The 20,452-nt window shown below is 45.5% G+C and overlaps 1 protein-coding gene across 9 annotated transcripts in view; it reads left to right on the top strand.

Moving 5' to 3' along the window:
- Positions 1 to 20,452, top strand: part of PPFIA1 (PTPRF interacting protein alpha 1) — a 266,952-nt gene that overhangs the window by 190,854 nt on the left and 55,646 nt on the right. For 4 of the 9 annotated variants that reach the window (XM_068260407.1, XM_068260410.1, XM_068260406.1 and 1 more), the window contains exons 17-20: positions 498 to 581; positions 7,213 to 7,358; positions 9,815 to 9,987; positions 16,110 to 16,203. In XM_068260407.1, coding sequence (XP_068116508.1) covers positions 498 to 581; positions 7,213 to 7,358; positions 9,815 to 9,987; positions 16,110 to 16,203 — 497 coding nt within the window. Of the gene's footprint in view, positions 1 to 497; positions 582 to 4,500; positions 4,531 to 7,212; positions 7,359 to 9,814; positions 9,988 to 16,109; positions 16,204 to 20,452 lie in introns of all 9 variants that reach the window. The other 5 variants (XM_068260412.1, XM_068260413.1, XM_068260408.1 and 2 more) reach the window with 2 other exon arrangements.

Genomic DNA, 20,452 nt, shown 5'->3' with positions numbered 1-20,452 from the left:
AGTACATAGTCATGTCACTGACTGTCCCCAGAGGAGCTCACAATCTAATCCTACCATAGTCATAGTCTAATGTCCTACCATATTATTATTATGTATTTATATAGCACTGACATCTTCTGCAGCACATTACAGAGTACATAGTCATGTCACTGACTGTCCTCAGAGGAGCTCACACTCTCATCCTACCATAGTCATAATGTCCTGAAAAATATTGGCCGAAATGACCCGTTGTTGCCCATAATACCATGTATGAGTGTTAGTTATGTTTTTTGGTTGCTATCCATTCTTTTGGTAATAAAGCCAGAATCAACAGAGGAAAAGACAGATAACATGGTTTCTTTTTTTTTTTCACCTTGTGTAATTTTATATATTTTTTTTGTTTACTTTTAACTCCATTTCATGCATAAACTTTTTAATCATTTTCTAATGCATTTTTTGTTTGATTCATTCATGCCACCCCTATTATTTATGTGCATCTTTCCATTTTCCTGTTTTAGCCTTCATCTTCAGAATCTGACAATCCATCCAATACCCCCCTCACCAGTACCCCCTCCTGTCCAGATCCCTCCAATCCATCCCAGGTAAAAGTCCTCTCTGCTGTTCCCTGCCTTGCATCCTGCATCTGCTTGCTTACTGCAGGCCTGCTCCACTCACTGCTGTCCACGCCCACTCTTTGATTTCCCCGCTCACTCTGATTTCCCCGCCCACTCTGCTCTTCCCACCTCTCTATCGCCCCGCCCACTCTGCTCCCCACACCCACTTTCTGCTCTCCCTGCTGATTCCTGCCTTGCCTCCTGCATCTGCTTGCTTACTGCAGGCCTGCTCCACTCCCTGCTGTCCCTGCCCACTCTCTGCTGTCTCTGCTCTCCCCACCTCTTTGTCTCCTAACACCTCATTGCATCATCACCGGAGTGTTTGTAGGTGACACTTGTTTCCTCATTGGTGTTTTTAAATCTCATCTTGATGGGCTGTTTCTGCAAGATGGGTTGTTTGGCCTGGCACTGGCAGATATGGTATTTCTGGTACAGTTAATTATATTCCTAATGTTTATTAATGGTTTGAATTGGTGTACATTTTTTTTACTCCTATAGCATTCATCTCAAACTCTGGCCCGCAGAACCATCAGATTGCTTTTCCCACTTTGCATTATGTGTTGCCCACTCTAGACCACTAGGGAAGCTATATTGGAGGTGAAGTCCTAGATTACCAGGGAAGAGATATTGAGGAGGGAGGGGGAAAAACACTTAACCCCAGGGAACTGTATAGGGGAGGGAGGGGGTGCCACTAGATGCAAGGAAACTAGGAGAAAGAGGGGCATCACTAGACACCAGGAAACTATGTAGCGGGGGGGGGGGGGGGAATCAACACCACTGATCTCTATAGGGGAATTTGAGGCCACTAGACACCAGGGAATAGTATAGGGGTTGGAGGGGGACCCTTAGACACCAGGGAAACGGTATGGGTAGGGAGGAGGGCGTTAGACACCAGGGATCTGTATACGGGAGGGAGGAGGGTCATTAGACATCCCAAAAGTGTATGGAGAGGAAGGGGGCCACTTGACACCAGAGGACAGTATAGGGGAGGAAGGGGGCCATTAGACACCAGGGAACTGTATAGGAGAGGGAGGGGCCACTAGACACCAGGGAACTGAATAGGAAAGGGAGGAGAACCACTAGACATCATGGAACTGTATAGGGGAGGTAGACGCCACAAGACACTAATGATCCGCAAAGGAGAGGGGTGGGGGCACTAGACACCAGGGAACTGTATAGGGGTGGAAGGGGGCCACGAGACACCAGGGAATTGTATGGGGAGGGAGGACCACCCTGACAACCCCCCTTCCCCCGGGTAATGACATTGTTGTGCATCAGCTCTCTGCTTCTCAGAGAGCACAGAGTGATGGGGGGTGTTCCTAATGCCAGAGGGGGGTGTTATACACGAGTGCCTCTCCTGCAAAGGACAATACAGGCCTTCTATTGAGCACCAGAATATTGCTATCCTATCCAGTTAGAGCAAGGGGTGTCAAACTCAAATAAAAAGTGGGCCGAAATTGCACGCTGGGACCTAGTCGCGGGCCAACCTCAATGTCTACTGGCCACCTTCCTCCCTTATAAAGTTCCCAGATGGCCCCCCTCCCCTATACAGTTCCCTGGTGTCTAGTGGTCCTCCCTCCCCTATACAGTTCCCTGATGTCTAGAGACCCCCACCCTCCGCTATACAATTCCCTGGTGTCTAGTGCCCCCTACCCTCCGCTATACAGTTCCCTGGTGTCTAGTGGCCCCCTCCCTCCGCTATACAGTTCCCTGGTGTCTAGTGGTCCTCCCTCTGCTATACAGTTCCCTGGAGTCTAGAGACCCCCACCCTCCACTATATAGTTCCCTGGTGTCTAGAGACCCCTACCCTCCGCTATACAGTTCCCTGGTGTCTAGAGACCCCCACCCTCCCCTATACAGTTCCCTGGTGTCTAGAGACCCCTACCCTCCGCTATACAGTTCCCTGGTGTCTAGAGACCCCCACCCTCCGCTATACAGTTCCCTGGTGTCTAGTGGCCCCCCCTCCCTCCCCTACACAGTTCCCTGGTGTCTAGTGCCCCCTACCCTTTGCTATACAGTTCCCTAGTGTTACGTTATTTCACCCATCTCCCCCATATGGCTCTCCTGGTGAGCTAGGGCTTCACCACCAATATAGCTTCCCTGGTGGTCTACAGAAGGCCAAATATATTGCAAAGTGGGAAAAGCACTTGCAGAGCCAAATTTAATGGCGCCGAGGGCCAGATTTGGCCCGCGGGCCGGAGTTTGACATGTATGAGTTAGAGTAATCATATTGTCCTTAGATCATGAATTCTTGCCAGATTGAAAAGACTTGCCTCTAATGGTACAATTTTCTGTGAAAATGTCCCCAGCAGTCAGATGAATGCAGTCAGACATAAAATGTAACAATACACGGATTATTTCTGTCTACAAACCAATCTGTACTTCCTGTCGACTAAAATTTTCATGGACTGATCACCATCAGAATCATTCGCAGTTGATTTGGGGCATCAACAGGGATTATTTTCTGCCAGTCTGATCACACAGGCCATCCTTGAATTATATGTGTGCCGTTAGCGGGCATCATTGGGCAATTCAGAGAGAAATCTGATGGGGAAGAGCGCAAGAGATGCGAGACTGGCGATAGAGAGGGTAGCGAGTGGGAGGAGCATTTGTTACCGTGGCAACACGTCACCACTAAGATGTGGACAGAGACGATGTGCCTTGACGTTTGGATAGAGCGTACTTCATTGTGATGATGAGATTTGCATAATATTGCTGTATTAATGACACTGCTAAAAGTACAACTTTGTCTGGTCTAAAGCAGGCCATACACTGGCTCGATTCACGGCCGTTTCGACAGCAGATCCGATCCTGGGATCGGATCTGCTGCCAATCGCTTGCGCTAAACGCACCCGCCGATCCGATTCCCTCCCGAAATCGGATCGGACCGTCGATCGCGCCGTGCGGGAAATTACCCTCGATCGCCCGGCGGTAGGAGCGCGTCGCTTGCGGCGTACGATTCGGGCCCGATCCGAGCATGTATACATTACCTGAAGCTGGCTCCGGGGTCCTCTTCTCCTCGCTGCACCGCATATCCGCATGTCCCAGTGTACGCTTATACTTCCTGTGTCACTCCGGTGACCAGGAAGTTGAAATAGAGGGCGCTCTATTTGAACTTCCTGGTCACGGAGTAACACAGGAAGCGCCGGGATGGAGCAAGAACAGCGGTGCGGTGCAGTGCGGAGAAGATGCCCGGGAGCCAGCCTCAGGTAATGTATACGGGGGGGGACAGGCGGCAGGAGCAGCTCAGCAGATGGTGAATCGGTTTCAGGCTGAAATCGGTTCACAATCTGTTTGCAGTAAAGGCAGCCATACGATCCCTCTCTGATCAGATTCGATCAGATAGGGATCTGTCAGCTGGTCGATCTAATGGCACATCGACCAGTGTATGGCCACCTTAATACTTCTCCTGCTTAATGTCAACCTGAAAGTGGACCTGAACTCAGAACTGCTTCTCTGCTCTACACGATAAGCAACAGCATAACAACCTTAACAGAAAAACATTTCTGTGTTACAGCTGATAGAAATCATGCAATAAATCTGCAGTGTGTCTACTTCCTGCTTTCATGGAAGCAGACCTATTGTTAGCATCCTGTGTTTACAAATGAGCTCTCTGCTGTGGCAGTTAGGAGACACAACTGAGAGATCAAATTACAACTTGTGATTAGTCACAGGTGAAAGGGAATTAGACAGGCTCTTCTTTCTAAATACATACAGGCTGCATTTCTCTAGGTTTTCCTTCTGTCCTGTGCAAGAGTTCAGCTCCCCTTTAATAACTGTTATTGTACATGTCACTGTATGCTCTATATGGTCCTCACTCACCACAGAGGACGGGTTGTACTGAGCTGCTCTGCAGAGTTTCCTTCTCTTCCTGTTACTAACTCCTGTTTCTGCATGTCTCTGTCAGCCTAGCGATTTAAGGAAATATCGTAGAAAGGTAATGGTCACCTCTCGATAACGCTGCATGCTTCTGTCAATGTCTGCTCTTAGAGGGTCACTCTGCCCAGAACAATGCTTCAGATTCTAATGGATGATGGCGGGTTGAATAATTCTACATCTTCCCTACACCTGTCCGGGGGTATAGAAGTGACATCTGTCTGTCTGCCATGGAGGGGAGTCCTTGTCTGTGTGTGTGTGTGTGGGGGGGGGGGGGGGGGGGGTCACTCTGTGTTGAAATTGTGCATTAAACAGAGAATAATGGGAAGAATGAGTTGTAGACAGGATTCCAATTTTTGCCATCTTGCAAGAACCCCAAACTCTAAGCTAACCTTAAAGAGCACCTGAAGTGTCATGACCTAATGAGATAAACAAAGGTACAAGTAGTATTGGCCCTACTTTGAAATTCTCAGCCTATTTTGGTTTTACATTACAGCAAGAGGTTTTACATTACAGCAAGAGTTTAAAAAAAGCACCCTAAAGTGATCTATGTAAATGAGCATGTCTGACAGCTTGTCAAATTCAGTCTGGTTTCCAGAAAAGTAAATAGGAGCCAAAACAGCTGAGTGAGGCAGCTGGAAATGAGGCTATAGTGCTGGAAAGTTCAAAGGGTCATTACTTCTGTTATTTGTGCAGAAAGGTCAGGGCTGATTTTCACAATTAAATCTTAAAGTGAAGCCCTTACACTGAACATAAAAATCTGGGAGTCCGTTCTAGGTTAATATATAGTAGAACACCTGCAATAAATCATCTCATAAGTAAATTTTCACTTCAGGTTGGCTTTAATCTTAGTTTGGAAACCTTGTAGGTAACCTTTGTACAGTTAGCGATTAGAGGTATCGCCCCAATCCACATTTGTTGGTTTCATGTCGGCAGACTGACAGGGACCAGAACTGAAGTAACTGTCTGGGTAGACTGGCCATATCTGTGCTGAAGTTTTTACATCGTTTGCCGTAACGTTTGAATGTTTTGTGAAATCCTTTCAATGAAGCAGTAGCATAAAATGTGACATTCTGCTATCTCTGGCATCCAAATGAAATAGAAAATGCTGAGGAGTGACCGTTTCCAATATCTGCCAGATCATTATGCATTAACAGGGCCAACGGACAAAGATCTCGATAGTGTGCTGGGTAAGGGCTCTGCCTCTGACACAGGAGACCTGGGTTCAAATCTCGGCTCCTCCTGTTCAGTAAGCCAGCACCTATTCAGTGAGGAGACCTTAGGCAAGACTCCCTAACACTGCTACTGCCTATAGAGTGCACCCTAGTGGCCAAGAGTAAAGTGCAATATAAATGTGATTGTACAATCTTACCAAATCTATGTAGTAAAAGGGTAAACTAATTGAATGGACTTTGAATGAATAGTTTAGGTAGTCTCTCATTTTACATAGGTCTGTTAAGATTGTACAAGCAAGATCATTAGTGTAGATCATCCATGTATCATTAGTGGGCACCTATAGAAGTCTAGTCGGGTGGTGGTAACACAGTTGATGCTCACGTGGAAAAGTGGCACTTTAGAGTATTTTTTGACAAAACATGATAAAGATTCTATATTCTGCTGGTATTACATCCAGGGCTGTGACATCGGAATTGGATTTGGAGCAATTTTGGGTACCTGGAGTCGGGGAAAAAATGCACCACTCCTAATTAAGGGCCCTTTTCCACTTTAGGGCGAATGCGATGCTGAATCGCAAAATCAAATTTTGAAATAGCTAGGGTTTGCTAAATAACATAGGAATAGCGGTAGGTAATTTCCACTAACACAGTTTTTTTTTTTTTTTTTTACCAAAGCGCAATCGCGCCTCTGAGTGCTTTTTTTTTTTTTTTTACCGCAATTTTGTTATGCAACACACTGCATAGCAAAATCGCAATCGCAGAAAAAAAAAGGGACTTTGCTGAATTGCTAGCATTTAGTGCAAGCGCTAGCAATTGCCAGTAAAAAAAGGGCCCTAAGTGTGACCTCTGCCTAAATCTGCCTCCCTCTGTCATGTTTTGCCAATTGACAGATCTGCTTTATTGTTGTTCTGTGCCTGCAAAGAGGTTAAACATGGCTTTTAATTTTGTTATCAGTGTGTAAATGTCAAAAACCTCTGAATGCCATTGTCTGTTAGAGAAGCAGAAATAGCAGGATAGGATAAAGTGAGTTCCATCTTTACCCGGGACACGATAGATTCTGTAAAGAGCACCGGTCTCCCTCTGATATAATGGGCGAGGCGCATGGAATTCATTCATTTCCAAGAGGAAGTTGGCAATGGCAGCCTCCATAGTTATCCTGTTTCTTTGTCTGAGAAGTAAATTGGAGAATACAGGCGGCGTTGGCGGCCGGTTAGGATCCATTCTTTGCGGGTTAGTTTTGTAGAGGCAGCATTTGTTGAGGAAGTTTGTTACCATTAGTCCTGTATAGGAATGATCAATGCAAATATTTCCAAGTTCATGCAAATTTGTGTACATTTTTATGCAAATATAAGCAGCTTGAAAATGGACCAATCAGTTTAAACCTGGGTGGGGCTTGATTGGTCCATTTTCAATCTACATCTATTTGCATAGAAATTTACATACATCTGCATAAACTTGGAAATATTTGCATCCCATAGACCATCCCTCGTTGTGTGTGTATGTTGTGAGCGCAGTTAGTGCAGCGTCTGTGTATAAAATGCGTCTCACGCTTGTGCTGCTTTCTTCAGCCTCCAGGTACGGATTCCCGAGACGACAAGACTACGATACGGTGCGAAACGTCCCCGCCTTCCTCGCCCAGATCTCTGCGGTTCAGCTCGCTTCACAAAGGAGCGCTGCACACGATGAGCCACGAGGACATCAGAGATATCAGGAAGTATGGAACCTTCCAGGATTGTCACAATGGCCCCTGTGCAAGTAACTTCTTCCCCTGAGGCTTCTCCTGGGGGATATTGTCATTCCTTACCAATAAAATGCCACTTCAAGGGAACCAGAGATGAAGCACCCTCATCTATTTTACCATATATATCAGTGGGAACATTAGAGAAAACACCCTGCTCTCTGTTTCATCCTTTGCTGCTCTGCCTGCTTGTTACCAGCCCTGTTAAAATCCCCCACTGAGCATTCAGTCTGCCTTTGCTCAGGAATCATTATAGCTGAGTCTGTCTTCTCTGATGTCTTTTCAAGCCCAAGTCTGCCCCATTCTGGCGCAGTTTCCTGCTAAGAGGATACATAGCAGGAAAGCAGAGCCACACGGGGGCAGGCTTGAGCTTGCATACACATCAGAGAACACTGACTCAGCTTTAATCATTCTGGGCCAAAGCCAGACTGAATGCTCAGTCGGAGATTTTATCAGAGCTGGTAAACAACCAGGCTGAGCAGTAAATAATGAAACAGAGAGCAAGGTAGGTGTTTTCTCTAATGTTCCCACTGATATATATGGTAACATACATGAGGGTGCTTCATCTCTGGTTCCCTTTAAGTCATCAGCAAGCAAGAAAACACTCAATATAATTTGATAATACTTTCTCACCTACTTTTTGGTACTTTGTCAATTGTAAAATGCTAAAAAAGTTATTTTAAATAGGTGAAAAATTCTGTCCTAGGAGAGAACTCAGGAGAAAAAAGTTAATTGCATATGGGCCAATGCGTCTGTGTAACACTGTGCCTTTCACGACTGCTTGTGTAGATTTATGACCTGGACGTATACACAAGGGTATTTGTAAAGGGTGACCCAGCAAAATGTATAGGAACCTGTCTCAACCTGTAGGAAACCAGCAGATATACACAACAGTCCTCCTATAAAAAAAATCACCCCAAACCATTGGCTCCACAAGTTCCCAGATTGGACTGAGCCTTAGAACCAGAACATGACCCCTCTCCCTAGCAGGATGGGGGATACTGGCACGTGCTGTGCACACAGTGAGCGTTTCCTCTATGGGACGAATGCCTAGATGGATGGAAACCTAGAGAATGAACCTTTCCGTTCACTTCTATGGAAAATCGATCGGAAATCAGACATGCTGGAAATAATCGATCTGGGAAGAAATCTTCCAGAAAAATTTCATCGTGTGTATTGGGCATTAGTGATGATCAAACACTTAGATGTTGGATGGGCTCAGTGCCCGCTTTTTATCGGGCGCCCAAATTTCTTCTTTGGCACCCAATGGACGACCTTTTGCATTGGTGCCTGTTGGGCACCTAAATAGTCCATTAGCGGCCCAAATGTTTTGATTCTCTAAATCAGTGTTTCTCAACATTTTATTGGTATGTACCCCTTGTAAAACCCTATACTCACCAAGTACCCCCTGGCATAGTAAAAATTATCACAAGTACCCCTTGACAAATATATATGTAATCAAAGTAAATGATAATTGGTTCTAAACAATTTCCAAGCATTTATTATTGCTTTTAGTTAGATAAAATACTAATTTGGTGTTGTTTAAATAAGATTTTTCATTTTCTAAAACTCTAAATTTGTTATTCTTGGATAAGTATATCAAGCCTGAGTACCCCCTGGAACCCTCAGAAGTACCCTCTGGGGTACGGGTACCGCATGTTGAGAACTTAGGCTCTAAATCACACAGGCTGTCACAAACTGCAACAGGAGACCACCATCGGTTGTGCCGCTGTGGGGTGTATACAACTGTGAGCTGCCCAGGGCACTGCTACGAGTCATGTGACTCTCCCCCAAACCCCCTCCTTCCTTTCCTTTCAGGGAGCTCCTGCGGGGGGGGGGGGGGGGGGGGCTTATCAGCTCCCAGCATGACTAGCACTGCACCTGCTACCTTGCAGCATGTCACAGGGGGAGGGGCTAAGTGATCCCATCAGCTCCCAGCATGACTAGCACTACACCTGCTACCTTGCAGCATGTCACAGGGGGAGGGGCTAAGTGATCTCATCAGCTCCCAGCATGACTAGCACTGCACCTGCTACCTTGCAGCATGTCACAGGGGGAGGGGCTAAGTGATCCCATCAGCTCCCAGTATGACTAGCACTGCACCTGCTACCTTGCAGCATGTCACAGGGGGAGGGGCTAAGTGATCTCATCAGCTCCCAGCATGACTAGCACTGCACCTGCTACCTTGCCTCAGCAGCATGTCACAGGGGGAGGAGCTAAATACATAAGCAAAGGAAATGATGCAATACATAAGCAAAGGAAATGATGCCTTATTAAAAAAAAAGTTATAAAATAGTTAAATACACCTATAATTATAAATAGAATAGGGGAGTAAATGTTAAAAGTACTTCCGCCTTAAAGCACCCTCTTCAGACAGCTGGCTGCATCTGCACACATCACCATGCACCCTGGTAAATCTTCTCCCCTTACAGTTCCACAGGTTCACAGGATGGACAAGTCAGCAATCCGAGCAGCAGTAACAGCAGCCAGGACTCCCTCAATAAAGCTCCTAAGAAGAAGGGCATCAAGTCCTCCATCGGTCGGCTGTTCGGGAAGAAGGAGAAAGGGCGGCTGGGAGCCATGGGGAAGGAATCTCTGGGGCCAGGTGAGTTCTCTGCCTGCATCTGAGTGTATTTCCTCGGTCTGTGATTGGTGGGATGCTCAGAAGTATGTGCAGACCAGTGGAATCGGCTTTATTCTCTGCAGTTACCTTATTAGTGTGCAGGGTGTGGTGTCAGGGCCGGTTTAAGCAACAATGGGGCCCCAGGGCAAAATAAACCTGGGGGGCCCCCAACAGATACCTTGGAACAAAAATCTGTATTAAGGGACCTTTTTTGCAGCTGGTATAATTGGGGTGTGAAGCCCCAATCGGTCGGAGCTCCACATTCTGGCTATCCCAACCTGCATGGGGGACAAGGGGTCAAAAAGTTTCAGGAGGGGGGACCCCACATCATTAAAAAAAAAAAAAATCCTACACTCTAAACATACAAAAAAAAATTGGGAAAATAGGAAAAAATGCCAGGGATCTTCATACAGCCATATTGCGGCTGTATAGCGATCCCTGGCCAAAGCGCTGCGGCTGCGTATAGACCCCCTGGAAACCCCGTCAGGAAATGTATTGCTCTTTCTTTTGATGCATGTAAAATTACACTACTGTTAGGCAGGGCTGGAGCTACCATAGAAAAAAATGGGCAATTGCCCCAGGGCCCCAGAGCCTGTAGGGGCCCCCAAGGTGTCTCTCCCTCATCTTAACTGTTAAGAAAAAGTGGGGGGGAAGGCTGCGCATCCCTAAACACATGCTGCAATTGAATGGTTAATCGCACAGGCATACACCGCCTCTGCCAGACTGAAAAATGCATGCCCTGCATCCAAGACAAGTGCTAACATTTATTACACTAGGAGGAACTTTAGCTTCCAATATGGTTTGCATGCAAAGTATAATGTACTAGACACTTGCGCAACGGTGAGGCAAAGCTCCGGGCAAGTGACCTACCCTAAATTTAAACCTTGGGAGCAGCTAAGCAAAAAAAAAGTGTAACTTACATTCTGTTGAACAGCGAGGAGAACGCCAGCGCATACCACTAAGGCTTCATCTGAAATGACAACCAGCTCAGTGTGCAGCACCTCTAATAGGCTTTCTGCACACTTCGCATTCAATTCAGATGCAAATCATATGCAAATCTGCTACTACTTATCATGCAAACTGGAAACTCAGGAGGAGGGGCTGGGAGCAGCTAACCTGATAGTTATATACTTGCAGAGTTAAGAAAAAGTGAGGGAAAGGCTGAGTGTCCCTAAACACATGCTGCAATTGAATGGTTAATTGCATAGGCAAACACTGCCTCGGCCAGACTGAAAAATGCATGCCCTGCATCCAAATTACTTTGCATGCAAACCATATTGGAAGCTAAAATTCCTCCTAGTGTAATAAATGTTAGCACTTGTCTAGGATGCAGGGCATGCATTTTTCAGTCTGGCAGAGGCGGTGTATGCCTGTGCGATTAACCATTCAATTGCAGCATGTGTTTAGGGATGCGCAGCCTTCCCCCCACTTTTTCTTAACTCTGCAAGTATATAACTATAAGGTTAGCTGCTCCCAGCCCCTCCTCCCGAGTTTCCTGTTTGCATGATAAGTAGTAGCAGTTTTGCATATGATTTGAATCTGAATGGAATGCAAAGTGTGCAGAAAGTCTATTTAGGTGCTGCACACTGAGCTGGTGGTCATTTCAGATGCAGCCTAAAGGTGCGTACACACATGCGACTATAGTCGTTTGTAACGATCGTTCCCCGATCTTTACCAACGACTATCGTTACAAAAAAACGAACCACCGACTATTAAGGCAAACGACGAACGAGCCAAATCGCTACAAAAGACAGTTCTGTCTCGGCGGATTTTAACCAACGACGATCGTTTGCAAAAGTAGTACATCGTTGGAAACAGTCGTTCGTACTAGGCTTGACATGCGCATTTCACTATTTCTCTGTGAAACTTCTCATTTTTATGCGCAGGCGCAATAGTTGCTTTACGTGATGTAACGTTCGTTCTAACGATCAGATCGTTACACACCTTTTAAAACTATCTTTGCTTAGGTCGTTCTTTCATCAATTAAAAGTTCGTTCGTCGTTCTCAACGAACGATCGTTGTCGCATGTGTGTACGTAGCATTAGGCCACATACACACATCAGAGCATAGTCTTTGGAAAATGAAAGCTCACAGACCAATCTTACCACCCTTCATGTAGTATGAGAGCCATACCTACACAGTCTATTCTATGGAGCTGAACTTCACATCAGACAGAAATCTTTGAAAGACGCTGCACACACAGATGCTGTACACATGCAACAGATCAGTATCTGCAAAAGATCTGTTCCTGCCAAAAATCCATTCCTGCCAAAAATCCATTCCTGCAAATTGCATTCATAGTCTATGAGATCTGCAGATCATCATACACACATGATTTAACTGACATTCATCTGCAGATCAGATCCACCAGGATGGATTTTCATATCTGCAGATGATTGCTTGATCTGCAGATGAATGTCAGTTAAATCGTGTGTATGATGATCTGCAGATCTCATAGACCATCATTGCAATTTGCCGGAATGGATCTTTGGCAGGAACAGATCTTTTGCAGAAAAATTTGGCTGCAACAAAGGGCCTCTAATGACGCTTTGTGGTCGGGGGGGAGGGGGATCGGGTTGGCCCCAGGCTAATTTTGCCCTAGGGCCCAACTGTTACTTTCAACAGCCCTACCGTTAGGTTTGCTACTAAAAGTAACATTTACCGCATTTAAAAGTATACTTTTTTCCTTTTGAAACTGTAAAATCGATTTTCTCAAAAACTATACGGTCTTTTTTGAAAAATATTTTCCTCTTATGCCCAATGATCTCCTTAAATTATCCTACAAATTTAGGGTTTCTAGCGTTTGAGGATTTGCTATTAATTATTAAATTAGGCGGGTTTTTCAATGTGTATTTTTTTCCTTTGAAACTTTAAAATTGATTTTCTCAAAAACTGTCTTTTTGAAAAAATTGTTTTCCTCTTGTAGCCACTAGGGGCCCCTACAGGCTCTTTGGTAGCGCCGGCCCTGTGTGGTGTGTATGTATATGTGTAGTGTGTGTGCTGTGATTGTGTGTACGGTGTGGTGTGTGTATGTGTGTGTGTGTGTATATATATATATATAGTGTGAGTACTGTACTGTACTGTACTGTGTGTGTGTGTGTGTGTGTGTGTATAGTGTGAGTACTGTACTGTGTGTGTGTGTGTGTGTGTGTGTGTGTGTGTGTGTGTGTGTGTGTGTGTGTGTGTGTGTGTGTGTGTGTGTGTGTGTGTGTGTGTGTGTGTGTGTGTGTACGTATATGTGTAGTGTGTGTGCGCAGTGTAGTGTGTGATTGTGTGTACGCTGTGGTGTGTATGTATATGTGTAGTGTGTGTGTGTGCGTGCGCGCAGTGTAATGTGTGATTGTATACGCTGTGGTGTGTGTGTGCAGTGTAGTGTGTACGGTGTGGTGTGTATGTATATGTGTGTGTAGTGTGTGTATAGTGTGTGATTGTGTGTACGGTGTGTGTGTGTGTGTGTATGCAGTGTAGTGTGTGATTGTGTGTACGGAATGTGTGTGTACGATGTGTACGGGGTGTGTGTGTGTGTGTGTGTGTACGGTGTGTGTGTGTACGGTGTGTGTATGTATATGTGTAGCGTGTGTAGTGTGTGATTGTGTGTACGGTGTTTGTGTGTTTATGTGTAGCGTGTGTGTGGTGTACAGTGGGTGTGTGTGTGTTTCTTCCTAGCGATCATCTGACCTTCAGAAAACCTATGGTCAGCCCCGTAAAACATTTTTTCAGGCAATTAAACATTTGACAGACATCTGCAATGAGTTGACCTATGCAGCAATTTAATGAATGGCATCTCCCCAGCATCTGACAAACTGCAAAGATACCTGAGAAAACAGTATAAAAATGCCAAGTACATGTAAGTCATGTTATGTCAAATGCTCAGATTAATATTATAAAAAAAAAACCTCTAAACATGAAATATGAGCATAAGGCAGTCAGTGTTTTGGTGCCCATATACAGTACAATAAAAACGTTTGATTTTTCCAGTGTTTTTTACCAAAACGATCAAATCGAATGAAAGTCAAAAATAATCTTTTTCTACCAAGAAAAACAAACCATTATCCCGTTTTATCAATAAAAATCCGATCGGACATGTTGCAAAAATCTTTATATTCGATCTAATGGAATAATTGAATTAAATTATCTAATTGAAAAAAAATGAAAACATTGTACCATGTATGCGCACCACTAGAATCAGTTCCATTGAGAAGCACTAGTTCCAAGGCCCAGAAATGAGGCAGACAGTTGATCTTACAGGACCTGCAGCTTGTGGGTAATGGTATTGTATTGTTATCAGAAATAACACGCCTAAATAAAGTTAACACTCCTTATCAGAGTAGCATAGCGAGCGCTACGAACCCGCAGGGGCTTAGGACAGGATGAGTGGAGCTCTCGTCATTGCCAATTAGCAGGCATAAGTTCGTAGCACTCGCTATGCTACTCTAATAAGGCGTGTTAACTTTGATAAGGCATGTTATTTCTGATAAGGCATGTTAACTAGGATAATGCATGCCATTTGTCTTAGTGAATCAAGCCCCAAGTGTTCTAAAATGACAATGTACAAATAATGTCTAAGTAGCTGTGTAAACATTTTCCTACTTTTTATGTTAAATATCAGAGGCAAAAGCTGTAATTTATTGTGTGCAGATTTTAGCCACGTTTGGAATGTCTCATTTACAAAGGTATGTATCTCTGCAGTCTGACATGCTAAGAACAGTGTCATACTGAAGCAGAGTTATATGAAATGCCTCTGGTGTTAGGTTTCACGCGCTATTACAAATGTTTATGTTGCACATCCGATACATTTCCTCTGCTTTCTGCAGACAGCTTTCAGAGACCGGCAGCTGCTAAGAGCTTTCTCACACACGCACATGGTTAACAGATGTAGTGTGAGGGAATCCCCCTTCCTTTCTTGGTTCTCTGGCTCGTCAGATTTGGCAACACTGAAATGTGGAAGGAATTTGATAACCGTAAACAAAAAGATGAGCATTGAAATGTATACACCTGTACTTAACAGCACTTCCCAAACTATTCCCATCTCAACTGACAAAAACATGTTAAAGCGGAATGAAACACAGCATTTCTTCTTTGCTCTAAAACATTATTTACAGCATATTATATAATACCAGCATTTTTTTTTACTAGAACAGCATTCAAAGGGTTAAAAACAGGCCTTAAAAGCTCAATTCCGGGAAAGCTGGGCGCATCCGAAACTGGAGATAATGTTATCTTGTATTTAATTGTATCAAGTGAGGAATGTAAACAAACACTTCTCTGACACTGCAGAGTCTCCTGAACACAGACACACACTCAAAAAGCATTTCTGCTTATATTTCAAGATGAAAAAAAAGCAGAAGCAGTTATGAATAAAATGCAATGTCGGCTCTCAGAGCAAAAAGTGTACTTTGGGAACTTGTAAATTCTAAATGAATAATACTATTTATGCACAAAAGCAAATATGATAACCGTACAGCATATAAAAAGTAGGAAAACCTGTTTTTATTGAATATTATGTCGGTTTTATACCGCTCTAATCGATGGTGTTCCTTCACGACCTCACGCCATGTGTGTTTGTATGCGTTGCGTGGCTGATCCCATTCACTGTAGGGAATGGGTCAGCCGTGCGTTTTGCTAAAAAATGCATGCAGCATGCGTTCGCGCACCGCACAGGTACAGAACTCATGCAGCGTGAACCTCAGACAGTGCAGTCTATGCCCTTCTGATATGCGTGCGTGTCTGCCTCCCGCAGGCGTTGCCAGAATACAGACAGCAACGGGCCATGTAAAGGCATGGAACTAGGAGGCACTACTCCCTGTTCAACCTAGGTCAGGACCTTTGCCATGGCCAGATGTCTGGTTTGCACACTCAGGCTTGGTAATAGCTGTAGTGTAAGGAGTGTTATTTGGCCATGTGGTTGTAGTGGGTGACACTATTGAGGTCACATGACTACTGCACCGCTTGCTACATCACTATTGAGGTCATGTGACTACTATGCCACTTGTTACATCACTGTTGAGGTCACATGAAGTAGTTACTTGTTACATCACTACTGTGCAATCTAAATGCAGACTAGTCTTTGTGTGCCGCTAACTTTGACCTGTTTTGATGTGCAGGCGGAATTCCTGAGTTTGAGAGCTCGTCCCAGGAATCGCTCGGCCTCGCCAAGCTGGGAGGACCAACGGAGAAGAACCGAAAACTACAGAAAAAGTAAGACTCACTGACACTTAGAGACCTGTACATTCACTCCAGTCCCTCATCACAGCTAACTTTCTGCTCTGAAGACGAGTGTGTTCACTCTAAGTCAGCTAGCCTGCTGCAAGTGGGGAGTATAAAATTCAGTCTCCACAAGTAACTTGAGCTGCCTATTTACCTCCGATCTCACCAGCACATCCCAGCACTGGCTGAGGCAGATAGAGCTTTTAGCAGGGGGAGAGGACACGTGAGCCAGTGGGGGGAGGACACGTCATTAAACCTAAGTGACCACCTGTCCTGATGTCATCCATCCAGGAAGGTGATCTTAATAATATCTGATGCTACCTTTTAGGTGCATGCTACCAGGGTTATCCCAGTAGCCTAATTTTCACCACAGTGCCCCTTTAATGAGCGCTACTGAGTGTTGTTGAGTCCACATAGTCAGTAGTTGAGTCCTCAAGATGGCCATAAACCATACAATCCTGCAGATGATGGATAGTTTCCGATCACCATGGGGATTGATCAGAAACGATGGGTCGTGCATACTACCGGTCCAAAACTCGTGTGTATTCGGTCATTAATGGTGGCGACCAATCCTTTCTGATTGATTACCGCAGTGATTGGAAACAATTGATCATCCACGAGATTGTATCGTTAAATGACGACCTTCAGTCAGATTCTCATACAACTCTCCAGATCAGATTCAGCGTGCTGATGATTATTATTATTAATATTATTATTATTTGTAGTAGTAGTAGTAGTAGTAGTCTTTAGTGTAATATAAGAAATATTCCATGTTTTGCTGTCACTCTGGTAGAAGTGCCCAAATGCTTCTGAGACTCGTTTTGATTCCGGCCAAATATTTATTTTATAGCAGCTGTAATCATAGGTCAGAACTGCGGCAACAGCGCCTGTAAGACAGTGATATTTGTGTCTCTGTTGTGCGGTAATGGCTCCCAGCGGCTTACTTGCTCACTTATACAGAGCTTACCATGTTTTATTTCACCCCAATGTCTATTGAAGTGTAAGATTTGGACAACGGCGGCTATCATTTTATGCAGAAATGCCTTCCAAAATCCAAGTCACCAACTCAGAGCTCCTAGCTGACTAATAGGACAGAAAAACAGTAAGCTTTCAGCTAATATGCCTTCTGCAGACTCTATCCCTGTAGACTGACAGAATGTCATAACAGCTTATACAGTATACATGGACCGCATCATAAGGAGGTACAGAGATTTTTTTTTTTTTACAAATATAAATGTCATTAAAGGAACACTATGAAAGTTTTACTTTTCTTCTGAACACCTTTAATAGGCAGAAGGGACTTAGTAATGACACGTATTAGTGGTAGTAAAAGAAAAAAAAGAAAGAAAAAACATCAGTCACCTTATCAGAACATAAGGAGAGCTAGGAGTAGAGTTGGATGATGGGCTGTATGCGGCAAGAACAACGTGTCAGAAGCTCTCTCCCTCCCGCTGCACTGTCCTGCTTGGAGAAACAAATAACGCAATACTGACATGAGGGTGTCTTGTAATACTGCTTGCTTGGCATTTGGAAAAAGCTGTTATTTCCCACAATGCAACAAGGTTCACAGACTGGAAACTGTCAGGACCATGGTCCTGACATCACACTGTGGGAGGGGTTTCACCACAATATCAGCCATACAGAGCCCCCCTGAGGATCTGTTTGTGAAAATGAATAGATTTCTCATGGGAAAGGGGGTCTCAGCTACTGATTTGGATGAAGTTCAATTCTTGGTCGGAGTTCCTTTTTTAGAATCTACCATGAAAAAATGGAGTGGTTCAAACCCTGTCATATTAATACTAGGTACTATAAGCGACCACGACAAAGGGAAAAAAATACATTTATAGTGAGATTCATTCTGGGACAGGTGGATGTTCTCTATGTATGCCTATGCCTGTATTTTATTTTAAATTTTTTACAATCCTGATCCTTTACAGGGAAACTAAAGTAAAAAAAAAGGATCAACTTACCTGGGGCTTCTACCAGCCCCCTGCAGCCGCCCTCGATTGTACTGCGCCAGCGTCCTGCGTAACCACGGGCACAGGGCGGCTGTAGGGGGCTGGAGGATCGGTCCAGGACAGCGCGGGCACAGGGCGGCTGGAGGATCAGACCAGGACAGCGTGGGCACAGGGCGGCTGTAGGGGGCTGGAGGATCGGACCAGGACAGCGTGGGCACAGGGCGGCTGCAGGGGGCTGGAGGATCGTAACAGGACAGCGCGGGCACAGGGCGGCTGCAGGGGGCTGGAGGATCAGACCAGGACAGCGCGGGCACAGGGCGGCTGTAGGGGGCTGGAGGATCGGACCAGGACAGCGTGGGCACAGGGCGGCTGCAGGGGGCTGGAGGATCGGTCCAGGACAGCGTGGGCACAGGGCGGCTGTAGGGGGCTGGAGGATCGAACCAGGACAGCGCGGGCACAGGGCGGCTGCAGGGGGCTGGAGCATCGGTCCAGGACAGCGCGGGCACAGGGCGGCTGTAGGGGGCTGGAGGATCGGTCCAGGACAGCGCGGGCACAGGGTGGCTGTAGGGGGCTGGAGGATCGGTCCAGGACAGCGTGGGCACAGGGCGGCTGTAGGGGGCTGGAGGATCGAACCAGGACAGCAAGGGCACAGGGCGGCTGTAGGGGGCTGGAGGATCGAACCAGGACAGCAAGGGCACAGGGCGGCTGTAGGGGGCTGGAGGATCAAACCAGGACAGCGTGGGCACAGGGCGGCTGCAGGGGGCAGGAGGATCGGTCCAGGACAGCGCGGGCACAGGGCGGCTGTAGGGGGCTGGAAGATTGGTCCAGGACAGCGCGGGCACAGGGTGGCTGCAGGGGGCAGGAGGATCGGTACAGGACAGCGTGGGCACAGGGCGGCTGCAGGGGGCTGGAGGATCGGTACAGGACAGCGTGGGCACAGGGCGGCTGTAGGGGGCTGGAGGATCGGACCAGGACAGCGTGGGCACAGGGTGGCTGCAGGGGGCTGGTAGAAGCCCCAAGTAAGTCTTTTTTTTTTGTTTTAATTACTTTAAGGTTCCCTTTAAGGAACCAGCAAATGGCCGTGACCCAGTTGTTTAGCATTATTGTTGATGGCTGACCTGATGGGCAGGATTATGAGTTTGGCTCTGTTTGTGTTTTCTTGCTTGCCTTCCCTTAGCATTATATCGGGGTGAGTATGACGACTTGCTGTGATCTGGGTGATTCTTCCTTTCTTATTGCATGCGATCGTTGGTCTGTACGAGACTCTGGTGGTAGGTGTGTGGGGTGCTGAGTCTCAATCTTCTCTGCAGCTGGTGGAACTTCTGTCTCTGGGCATATCTAGCAGTGTGATGGTGCTACAATATACTTCTTCTGAGCTGATGGATTTACTATAATGGACACATGATATTCTTCAAAACCTTGTATTACGTGTGGCTGCGAAGTTATAGATTATACATTGTAAGAATAACAACGATATAGTTGTGCAATTGAAGGCCTGAAATCAGTTGGGACCTCTGGAATGTCATTTTCGATTGCAGCTTCTGTGCGGACATTAATAAAAAATCCCAGCATACTCTTGCATATGAGTGGTTCCAATAATTCCATTTAAGGTTTATGAAACCTCCAACTCCAGGTTCCCAAAATGGCTCCGACTCCTTCGTCTAATACTTACCAGGGCTGTGGAGTTGGTGCAAAAATCACACCTCCAACTCTGACTCCAGGTAGCCAGCATTGCTCGGATTCCACAGCCCTGCTTTGTCTGCGTATGCTGCAGCTTTTATAGAATAAAATCACACAATACAGTAATTCCCGACATGCAATTGTTCGAGTGGTCTTCTACAATTTTCCAGGGTGCGTTCAATGGCTAGGCATGGGAAACGCCCTGCACTGTGGGTGCAGATCGCATCATAAATGACAGCACTGCACATCAAACGAGCCCTTTGGCCATGGAGTCTTAATTGCTTATGTCAGGTGCAGCCAATCAGATTTCAGCAGTTAGAAGAAACAAATATTCTGATTGGTTTCTTTAGAAAGCCTCTCATGTTTGCTCTTTGCACTTCTCTTGCTTAATCATCCTTATTGAATGGATTTGATTATCAAAAGAGTCATGAATAATAGTATTTCTGGGATTTTTAGCGGAATATGTTAAAGGTGGTGGGAAGGTAGTTTTTTGTTTTGTTTTGTTTTTTACCCCGAAAAGTAAACAAAACCTTCACCCTAAAACCCTCTGATTGTTATTAATGTAATTCAGCCTCTTCCAGCTTGTTTTCTGTAGTCTCTTG

The sequence above is a fragment of the Hyperolius riggenbachi genome, chromosome 11 (assembly GCF_040937935.1).
Source record: "Hyperolius riggenbachi isolate aHypRig1 chromosome 11, aHypRig1.pri, whole genome shotgun sequence".
Lineage (NCBI taxonomy): Eukaryota > Metazoa > Chordata > Amphibia > Anura > Hyperoliidae > Hyperolius > Hyperolius riggenbachi.
This window is presented reverse-complemented; position numbering and strand designations above follow the sequence as displayed.